General features: G+C 34.9%; 1 protein-coding gene across 2 annotated transcripts in view; it reads left to right on the top strand.

Annotated features, from left to right (window-relative positions):
- Positions 1-12,172, top strand: part of Galphao (G protein alpha o subunit) — a 41,046-nt gene that overhangs the window by 11,878 nt on the left and 16,996 nt on the right. For both annotated transcript variants that reach the window (XM_078184940.1, XM_078184939.1), the window contains exons 5-7: positions 4,008-4,050; positions 5,504-5,645; positions 10,513-10,673. In XM_078184940.1, coding sequence (XP_078041066.1) covers positions 4,008-4,050; positions 5,504-5,645; positions 10,513-10,673 — 346 coding nt within the window. The remainder of the gene's footprint in view (positions 1-4,007; positions 4,051-5,503; positions 5,646-10,512; positions 10,674-12,172) is intronic.

Raw genomic sequence — 12,172 nt, 5'->3', positions numbered from 1 at the left:
GGAACAAAATGATATAAAATCAAAATGAAACAAAATGATATAAAATCAAAATGAAACAAAATGATGTAAAATCGAAATGGAACAAAATGATGTAAAATTAAAATGGAACAAAATGATGTAAACTCAAAATGAAATGAGAAAGAAAGAAAATTGAATAAAATCAAAAGGGAACGAAATAATAAAAGTCAAAATTAATTCGAAATAAAATTATTAAAAATTTGAACAAGCTCGCTCTTTAAATAAAATTTGCATTAAGGAAAGATTCGTAATAAACGCCGAGTAAGAAGCTAGGCAAATGTAGTAAGAGATGGACCAGAAATTATTCTGTAACTTCCATTGTTATAAATCGATCACGAACGACGCAATCGCATTAACAACGGAATTTCGAACAATGGCGAGCGAGAACATCGAAAATCGAGCGTCCTAGTCTGAAACGTTTCGCCCCGTCCCGCCCGTCTCGTTTCTGAAATTCCCGGTCGCGCCTGATTAAGGCGGAGATAAAGAATCTCTGGTTTTCTGGTCGGCATTCAAACCGAGATTATTCGAGGGAAATCTGGGTCCTGTTTATTGGTGTTACCAATGACGTCATGCCTTTTGCTTGCGTCTTCCCCGAGTATTTTCATCCCATTTATGCCGCAGGAAACGCACACGATCGTTTTCTCTTTTAACTACCGTATCACCGTGAGGCCAATACCGAACGACCGTTTCAAATATTCCGACGACACCGTCAAGTTAAAACCACTTTGTCCGCTAATAACGATAATTATACCGTGGTGGATCGTCGCTCTGCGTCGTCGTCTTTCGAAATTTAATCCTTTTATTCAATTTAATAATTTCCATTACGGGAAGCAGCAACGATTTGCAGAGACAGTCGTCATCTTTCCTGCTTCCTTTTCTTCGATTTATTTATTTATTCCGGAAGTCTCGGAAGAGATTTATGTACACACGTGAACACATGTTGATCCTTCTAAAAATTTGAGGAAGACGATTTTAAGATAAGATACCAATATGCCCGGAAAATAGCTGATTCCAAGCTTGTACGACTTCAAAAGATCGGAGTTTCATTAACATCGAATCAATGAGTATTTTTCGATCCAGTATTTTGCATAGAATTGCTTGTTTGATCTTTTTACAATAAAAGACGGGATCGAGATCGACCCAGTTATTTTTCTATTGATATTTTTATGGGAGTGGTTGGTTTTTTTCTAATAGTAGACGCAGGGTCGAAATGGATCCAGGTAATTTTCTATTAATATTTGCACGGAACTGAGTAGTTTCTAACGACAGTATGGGTCGGCATGGATCCTGGTAATTTCCTCTTAATAATTGCACGTAACTAAGCGGTTTCTTTTTGATGGGGAGGTCGAAATTAACCCTATTATTTATCTACAAATATTGGAATAGAACTGCTTATTTCCTTTTCGTATGGCCAGCTGGATCAAAGTCGACCCATGTACAATAGAACCTCGATTATCCGTTCGAACTTTAGAAAACGCGAACATTCGTGCAATGAAACATTCTGCTGAACATAAATCATATCGTATTCAAATATTTATTCAAGCATATTTAAGAACAGAACGTTCAGAAAACTCAGTAGGCGATTATTAAACAGCGCGCCGTGCTGTTTTCGCATGCCACTTGCGCTAAACTCGCCTAACAGATTCATGCGAATTGATATCGATCATCCTTCCACCCTCCCTCTCAATCCTCTCTCGTTCGTTCATGGTTTTAGCTTCGCGATAGCTGGCGTGATTGGCCCTGAAATGGTGGCTGGGTCTATTCTGACCCTCGAACGACGACGACAATATTCAGGTACATTTTAACTCCGGCAAGGCCTGAATATTTTAAAATTTAGACAAAATTGGTTATTTAAAATTTAGACAAACTGATCCAGTGCGAACTGAATACGTCACTATTTAATGTACAGTCTTAATTTATTAATATTTATTAAATGTTTTATTGTCCAAATGTCAAGGTTATTATATATTTTATTATTTTTTAACTTATTATTCTCTGATAGGTAATATAAATTCAATCACATCTTAATTCGTAATTTAACTTACAGTTCGTATTTCGAATTACATTTTGATGTAATGAAGTGGAGATCAGCATTATGAATGACTCAAATTGCAATTATAAGTTAGAATGCAATTTCATTGAATGGATATTAGAATTACGAATGACTCAAATGGCAATTACGAATTACATTACTATTTAATCGAATAAATATAAATATTACGAATTACCTTAATCTCAACTGCAAATTACATTTGCAATATAATCGAATGTAGATCTAAACTACAATACGATCGAATTACAACATAAGTGTTCGGAGATCCGAGTTACGAACTACAACGTGATCGAATTGCAATATAATTGAACTACTTTGTTATTATAATTCCTCGAGCAGTTCAATTGTAATTCCGGCTAACTCTGGCTGCAATGATACAGAGCGAGCCGATAAGCAGCGACTTTGTTGATTTTCTTTGTTGTCACTGGTCAAGCATGGTCGCGGATGCGTTATGATTGGATTCGACAGAACGAGAAGCGTAGAATTCGTGCGTTCCCGTGCGGATTGCGGATCGATAAACCCACGGAAGAAGTAGAACGCGGCTGGGAACTGTGAACTGCGACAGCGACTGCGAGAACGAACGAACGATTCGGGATGAAAGAGCTTTTTAAAAGAGGGGGAGGGTCTGACATCCATAAGCAGGAAAACAAGTTCCGCTGGCACGCCGCGCGCTGTGTGCGCGCGCGCTACGTCACTTCCGGTTCCCTCGCTTCCGCCCTAAGCGCCGCTTTTTTTTCCCCCGTATCGCGTGTCTTCGTCACGATTTTTTTTCTCTCTTTTCGTCAACTTTTCTCGCAGACTCGGCTCCCCATCGAATTTTTTTCCGTTTCGCGGCGATACGATTGTTTCTTCCCATCGTTTCCCACTTTTTTCACGTGTCGTTTCCAATAAATATTTGTCTTCGGTGATTGAATGACGGTGAAATGGGAAATGTTCTTTGCGGAACTCGAATATTATGTATTTACGCTGAAAATTAGTCGACTGTTAAAGGAGGAACATTTTATGAACTTAATTTACTGTTATATAATAATTTAGATAAGATGTCAATTTTTTCTTTGCTTCTGCTATTTTGTAATCGGTGCGGACAATTTTTATTTTAGAATCAATGTAGACAAATTTTACATTGCAATTGCTACAGATAAATTTTACTTGGAATCAATGCACACAATTTTTACTTTGCAATTAATGCACACAATTTTATTTTTGTATTTATGCAAGTGGTTTTAGTACAATTGATCCGGCTAATTTTTAATTTGCAATCGTTGTAAACAATTTCTACTTTGTGATTAATGCTGACAATTTTGATTTACTAATATCACAGACTTATTTATTTTTTTCAATAAGTGCAGGCAATTTTTATTTTCCAATAAATGTATTATACATTTTTACTTTACAATTAATTCAGACAATTTTTGTCTTCTAATAAATGCAGACAATTTCTATTTTACCGGTTACTCGGACAATTTTTGCTTCGCAATTAACACAGACAATTTTATATCTGTAATTGTAACACAAACTTCTTATAATGCACAAATATCCACAATCTAATAATTAATCTTTAAACGATGGATCTTTATGCAAATGTAAATTGTTATAACATGATTTATACAGAACATAATATAGTATAGATGAAAGGAGATGAAAATTTAATTAGCGTTTTTCTGTATCCGAAAAATAAACAATATTATAAAGATCAACAGTTTATTAATCTTAATCAGTGCACAGTCTTATAAGCATTAATGCTGAACAAAGTACAGTGACTGCCATATGTTTTTACTCAACATAATAAAAATAGCAACTGTAAAAAATATTTTCCTTAGACAAATTTACATACCTTTACAATACATTAAAAATAATTATTAATGATTAAGCATAATTTTTTGCTGATCTAACATGCGTGTAATTTACTAATCGCGCTTTCGTTTATAATTTCCAGGTGCCGGTGAGTCCGGAAAGAGTACCATCGTTAAACAAATGAAGTAAGTAACAACATCAACGATTTCCCCTCAACATTCCTCCACAATTTTCATTAACGATGTTTACAAAAAAGACAATACAATAATAGTTACCAGTCGTAGTACAAAATTGAAATAAATGTCCGAAACGCGGTGAACAATTCGATCCGGAAATTGTTGAAATGCATAATCAGCCTTGACGTTATTTCCGTCGATAATTGCACAATGCTCGCCGTTGTGTGCACCGCGTAGGGCTTCCATAAAAAAATATTTTTAGCATTCCTTCTCCACCGGGTAGCGTTTGATATGTTCCGCGCCACGGTTTGCGGCGTATTGTTTTATAAAATTACGGTTAAAAATAAATGCGGATGCGACGCGATAGCGCCTTTTAACTTCATTAAGGGAACGCCGGGATCGGTCAGTCACCCCAAAAAATCGATATTTTCCGCGTTGAAAGAACAGTTGCCGGTAAAACGTGTTTCGAATCTTGTTTTCTCGTCAATGGGCTTCATTCATGGCGTCCCGTGAACAAAACCCCGCGCGCGCGAAGCCGTTGCCCAAGACTTCCGGATCGTTAATTGATTATATTCCGTGCTCTCGCAGCATCTATTGTCCATTTACACCGAAATCTCGGACGTGTTAACACAGTTTTAACCGGCTGTTTTCTAGTTAAAGTTAATCAATTTTATAATTCGACTCGGACAAAATTCCTCCGAATGGTTAAGCAATTGCTAATGTGTTCCTTCGCCTCGATTTTGAATGAGTGGTTCGTCTGATAATTTTGATACACTTTAGAGTCCGGAAAGCAACTTATTATTGTTTCCTCGACTTTTAAGATTATTATTTGCTGTTTAATGAATAAAAACTTTCGTACGGTATATAAATGAATTATATATAGAATTTTAAGAGCTGGTTTGGAATTTTAGAACGTCGAATTAACCGTATTTTGCCTAAATAACGACCACAACCGATCGATAGTTTCTCTTTTTGCATAACGATCAACAAAAAATCGACTTTAGTGTGAAATAAAAATTGTAACCGATAAATTGTAGTCAAAATGTTCCAGGAACGAGCCTAACATTTAATATACTAATCTTAGAACCTTGTGTTAACCGTCTGTTACCTAAATAACAACCACGCATTGATTTTTGCTATCTTCGCAAAACGATCAACAAAAATCGACATTTATCGCGAAATAAAAACCAATTTAAATGTTAGTATACTAATCTTAGAATGTTGCAGAAGCTCCGCGTTACCCAAATAACAACCGCAATTGATTAATTTCCTTATTTTCGCGGACCGGTCAATGAAAATCGCCTTTATTGCGAAATCGAACTTGCAATCGATAAATTCTAGGGGAAAGCCGCTTTCGAGTTTACAATTTGTTATAGTATCGTTAGGCTGCGGGTAACGCTGAGGCTATTCTGTTGGCTGAAAAAACTAACGAACGGTCGTTCTGTTTTTTCTATTTTTACAGAATTATCCATGAAAGCGGATTTACACCGGAAGATTTCAAGCAGTACAGGCCTGTGGTGTACAGCAACACGATACAATCCCTAGTCGCCATTATTAGAGCGATGTCGAACTTGAAGATCAACTACGCGTCGAACGAGCGGGAGGCAAGTCGAATTTGACTATTCGTTTCGTTTTTATTATTCTTCTTTCGAAAATTATTATTCTCTCCAGAAGAGATTTTTGAGGATCAAGTTCTCGGTGAATAATTTTTGCAGTTTCGACATTGATAATGTGGAATAATTTTGGTATATTGTTTAAATAAAAAAGATCTTTATTGAGACAGATATTGTATATTTTGTTAGATAAAAAATAGTATTTTTATTAATGACAGTGCTTTACAACTTGAAATTACCTTTTTACTTTCTTGGTGAATAACTGAGCCAATTTTAACGATCTCGAAGCGTAAAAATTAGTGGATATTGTTTGAACCTGTTTAAATATGTCTGCAAAATTTATAAAAATATATGGCATTGTTTATTACATAACAAGTCATAGGTTTCTTAAAATATACTACTACTTACTTTCTCACAGAATTACTTGCACAATTTTAATAATGTTAATATATAAAAATTCATGAATAATGTTTAAAGCCATATGCATAGTTTGCGTAGTTCCATATAAATATAATGTATAGTTCATTAAATGAATATTAGGATGCTTCCTAATGACGGGCTTGTGGGTGTGAAAAAGGATCATTTTGTTTTCTCGCTGAAGAACTATCATAGTTTTGATAATAATAGCGTGTAAAAATTCATGAGCACAGTCTAAAGCCATATAAACAATTCTGCAAAGCTTCATAAAAATACGATTCTCATTCGATATTATTCTGAAAAAAGTCACCAATGCACTTAGAATATATATAGACAAATGTGTAAAGTTTCACAAATTTATATAATTTAGTTCGTTTAATATAAATTCGTAAAGCCTAGCTTTGGAGAGGGAGCTATAAAACCGCCCCTAACGATGCTCGCCAGCTATGGTGTCTGCGAGTTGCTTACCATTTCTACTTACTGTAATCAAATGCAAATTGTAAGCGGTGTAATTGAAAAATTTCATTCCGACTGTCTCATGAAATTCCTCCATTGTCCTTGCCCGGTTTCATGAAACCGTTCTAAAAAGTGAATCACCATTCTCTCCTTTTAAAACGATTTCTTTTTATTTCCATAGCCAACTATTCAGTTATTAGATATCCAGTAAAAAAAAAAATGAAAAATTTCTCAAATAATCAGCAAATAAAATTCAAAGATTTCTTATGTAGCTAACAAATAAAATTGAACATTTTTTAAACATACAGTACATAAACTTGACAAAATTTTAAATACACAATCAGCAAAATTGAAAAGTGTTTACCTTTGACTACGGCAAGCTTTGATACGCACCGGTCTTACCATACGGCAGGAATTAAGTTACGATATGCGTCGAGAACGCCAATTTTTTATGAAAACGTATCTCAATGAACAAGAAACTAAATTTCACTACATGAAAACAATATTATTTCTTTCTTCGCATTCTAAACCGGATTGCTACTGTAAACATTGTATACATATACAGTATCAGAAAGCTAAACCTTGTCGAGCGCCTATGGGCGCTTTCAGTGTCGCAAACGCTGAAAGTAAATTCTAAGCCCCTATAGGCGTCCACAGTAGTCAAGGGGTTAAATGTACAATGAATAAAATTAAAGAATTCTTAAATATTCAATAAATATAATTTAACAATATCTTAATCATTAACTGGCACACGAAGGTTTTTAAAAAATGAAATGGGGGTGAAATTGGGTTCACGATAGATCCTGGCGAAAAAGGTATTAACCTAACCTTTGTACTTTATTTTTAGCTAGTGCACAAAGTAATAAAAATGTGATAAACTGAGTTTCTACTAAAAAGTAATATAAAAACACAATGTTGAGGTCGCTCATGGCTCAAACGTACGAGATAAGGGTTAAACTTACGAAACAAACATTTAGACTTCATATTCAATAAATAAAATTTAATGCTTGCTTGAATATTCAATAAATAACGCACAATACTTGTTTAAATACTCATTAAATAAAACAAAAAGTTTCTTGAATACTGAATAAATAAAATAGAAAGTTTCTTATGTAACTACTCAACAAATAAAATTAAAAGATTTCTAAGACATTGAATAAATCAAATTGAAAACTGATTAAACATTCAATAAACGTTCAATTAAGGATTAACAAGTAAAATTAAAACTTCCTCGGATGTCCAACGATTAAAGTTTGTTGTCAGTTGAACACGATTCGAGGTAACAAAATTAAAAATTTCCCGGACAATGGAGCGCGATACATTTGAGGACGCTCGAACTTATCCGGGACAACCGCGCGTTTCGAACTTGAAACTTTCCTCCCCGGCGAACGCGCAGCCCCTTGACACGGTTTGCGGGGCTGGAAAAAAAAGGGGCGCGGAATTTTCTCTAGAACGTCGCGGGTCCGCCGACGATCGAGTGAGAAAGAGAGGGAGAGCGAGAGAGAGAGAGAGAGAGGACAGGTTCGTGTCAAAAATTATCGACGGGCCGAGACACTCGAACGAGATCGATGCGCATCTCGAGGCGGTTCTGGAGCACCCTCTTCACCATATTTACCGGCCGTACAGCGTCGCGGCTACGTCGTTTTCCTTAGTGCCAATAACGAGAGCACCTGCCTCGAAAACAACGAGCACGAGGGTTTGCTTCGAGTGCCGATTGATCCGGGCTTTTCAGAGCAGCGCCCCTCAATCCGTCGCGCCCCCAACACGCTAATATTTCTTCCATTAGCGGAAACATCCGCAGTTAGCCGACCCCGCCCCTCTCCCCCCCCACCTCCCTTTCCACCCTCCCCTGTCACCATGGACTTCCGCTTCTTGAGACCGATTGCAAATTGTTCCGCGAAACAGTTTTTTGCGGCGCACGAGTTGCCTGAAAGTTGCGTACCCTACCTCTGCACGAGATACCCTTTAGTTGATAATTAGGGTAGCGGAGCACTTTGTATTTGTTGAATAGAATGTATTCAATTTAGTTAGACTTCTGTTTTGCTTATTTTTTGAGAAAAAAATGTTCTATGTTTTAGTCGATAAATGTAAGATTAATTATACCCGGTAACAAACCAGCAGCATGGCCATTGATCATAGCTGTGTGAAGGTTATATAACGATTATAATATTACAATCGTGTAATACATAATTTTGTCCTAGGAAAATTTGTGAACAGGTATGCCAAGTTTTAGTTGACTTTTAAAGTATTATTTTGATTTCTGTTACCAATTGCTATAATATTGACGATACCGGTCTAAGAAAATTATTATAATCATCTTTTATTATTACTGTTAATTTTTGTTTTTGTTTTTCCATTTTATTGCCATTTATAATTTTTACTCATTATCATCATTATTTTTACTTTTTTACTTCTTTTATACCGTAATTCTTTTTCTTTGTTGTGTATTCATAAATCTTCTCTAACTTTTTGTAACAAAGGTTTCTCCTGTTTGACGTATCAATAAATTATGGTACTATTATTATAAAATATTTAAATATATCTGATTTAGTCTATAAACATGTCTGCCATGTTCTATAACAATACATTATTTAATTAATTAAAAAATGGTCACTTCTAGGATAATTTCAACGGTTTCGATGGTGCCAACTTAAAAAAAAAAATCACAGCAATAATACAAACATATATAAACAAATCTGTGAATTTTTGTAAAAATATATCATATGGTACGTTCGTAAAGAAATTGCAATCAAAATGCATCTGTGAGTGACGTCTGTAGAATGTGCGTCCGGGATTAACTAGCTATAAATTGTATATACATATATACAATTTGGTGAACCGTGAAAGTTCAAAGTTCAAAATTCCTCGATGCCGAATCCACGTGTATCGATATCTCGACATACAACAAGCTGATAGCAACAGTTCTCCCTTGTCAGCTACCGCGGTCTGTTGATGGACTACCTGTTGATCAGCAACCTGATGGCTTCAGTAGTGCTTCACGACAGTTTGTCTCGGTTAATCCGACACTTGTGCATCCAACACTGCTTTCACGCTAGCCGTTTGCCATTGTTCGGTGTTGTTTCGCCGGAAACAATATTACTTTCGACCCTTTTTCTAATGATAGTTAATCATGCAAAGGCTTCCTGAACTGTGGGTGATGATTTTTGTGAATTTTCAAACGCGTCTGCCACCAGAATTCGTCTTGATTTTCTAATCTTTATTATTTATGGATTATTATTTATGAGAAAACAATCGATATTTATATAAATCATTCCGATGTAATTTAATTTGTAGAAGAAAAGTTTTCATTTATGTATTTCAATGCTTTCGTATCATTGGAAAAGAGATGATCATTTATTACGAGCAAACTAATTAAGACGTCTTTGCGAAATTTGCCACATAAATCGGCCGATATTCAAACAATATTTATAAATTTTTACACATCAGTATTGTCAAAACTATAGTAATTATTCATCGAGGATGCAGACCATTTCTTCAAACACTTAATTTTAATCCTTCCAACTAGCAATTACTAATATCAAGGATTTTTCACTAACAAATTAATAACATTTTTTTACGAAAATTGACAGACGTGTTTACAAATGTTTTAACTATATTTTTGTAGGCCCGTATCTTTAGAACTACAACAATTATTAACCAAATGTGCAAAGCATTTCTAAGCTGCAACAATTTTCACTTCAGTATCTAGAAGCAACAATGAAAAATTACATAATTTTTCCTGAACAAACTAAGCGATACATCATTATGAAACTTTGTGGACATGTTTACTCGCATTTGAACTACGTTCACCAATTTTTGTAAACCATTATCATCATTGGAATTGTAATTATTAAGGAGTTAACTACGTCTAGGTTTCGATACTCGCTCGAACCACCAAAAGGTCAAATAAAATTGCAAATGCCTTAACGTTTTTCATTAAATAAAAGACGATTATCGCTTTAACAACCGTTGTATCATGTTCCAGACGGACTCGAAAATGGTGTTCGATATAATCCAAAGAATGGAGGATACGGAGCCATTCAGCGAGGAGCTCCTGGCCGCGATGAAGAGGCTCTGGGCGGACAGCGGGGTCCAGGAGTGCTTTGGCAGGAGCAATGAGTACCAACTGAACGATTCAGCGAAATAGTAAGTACAGCTAATCGATCATCCTTCCGTCTTGAGCTCATAAATCTCTTATAAATTCAATCTAAATTTCGAGTGCCATCGAAAACAAAACGACGTTCTCCAATAACCTGTCATTTTCTGCTGAACGATCTTCACCGCCGAGAAGAAGATCATTAAAAACATTTATCTGCATTCTTCTTAGTTCTGTAAAAATTTAACGGTAGTTCAAATCGAAGAAGCACCGTTTTAGCAACTTATTATACGATAATTACGTTTGCCAATTTTTACACATAATTACATTTATGGTAAATGCATGAATTTAATTTAAGTTAATCTTATTGTGGATTATCTCACTATATACAGGGCCCTCTAATAAGATTATTAAACCGCTGAATTATTTAATTTTAGTTTTTGATTTACTTATCAATTTTATGATTTTATTAGTTTAATCATAAATTTTTTAATTTCATTGTTTCTTTTAGTTCAATCATTAATTCGATAATTTTATTAGCACAATTATCAATATTATAATTTCATTAATTTCATAGAGTAATTTACAGATTGGCAACAATTAGGGACAATAATGCATAGGCAAAATGAAGGGTAAACGAATTATTTTCTATCTTGTATTTTTTTGCATTATAATGGTTAGATTAAATCTCCGTCAACTTTTCTACGAGTTGAGTACATTACTTAAACAATTCACAAACTATACATTGACAAAACGATGGATAAGGGTTGGTTTCGTTGCACTGTTGGTTAAATCGTTGGCTTAGAAATTTTTGCAACGATTCTCTTCCGTTCGCGTGAATTGCCTTGTTCAGAAAATCCCGGGTTAGGTTACAATTAGGAGCGGCAACGTGATTTCCACGTTGCGCGAACTCTCCGGAATGGTCGAAAAGCATTTTCCTCTTGAAGGTAAGTCATCGAGAGTCCCTCATTAAATTTCCAAGCGAATCGATCCGCCATTTCGTTTTCTTAAACCCTAACACCTTCCAGCAAAAAGCTTCTGGGGAAAAATCGCTGTCCTTGTTTTCAGAGTCAAAGAATTATACGCGGAATTAATAAGAAATCCGCTGGAAAGATTGTCTTTCCCCCACCTTCTAACTTGTTTTATTCAACTTCCAATGTCGCTAAATTCTCTAAATGCTATTTTTTATTTCTATCAATTCTTTTAAGCATTTCTTTCAAATTAATTTCATTTAACTTTTAGTAAGACAAAAATTACTCGGTAGACATGTTTATTGAACGTCGCCTTAAAACATCTAAAAAGAATCGTTCTAATATTACTAATAGTTTATGGGAAAAATGATTACCAAGTTATAAAAATACCATTTTTTACTTCATATTTAAAATATTACTTTGAAATAAATTATCAACTCCGGATCGAAATAAACAATATAACAGTAGGTAGAAATATTTACTAAACATCGATCTAAGATACCCACGAAGAGCTATGTTAATATTGCTAATAATTTTCGAGAAATGTGCCATTCTCATCCTTATAGAAACTCGTTTTG

Source organism: Augochlora pura, chromosome 7 (assembly GCF_028453695.1).
Source record: "Augochlora pura isolate Apur16 chromosome 7, APUR_v2.2.1, whole genome shotgun sequence".
Classification (NCBI taxonomy): Eukaryota; Metazoa; Arthropoda; class Insecta; order Hymenoptera; family Halictidae; genus Augochlora; species Augochlora pura.
The sequence above is the reverse complement of the archived record's forward strand: the minus strand, read 5'-3'. Positions and strand labels throughout refer to the sequence as shown.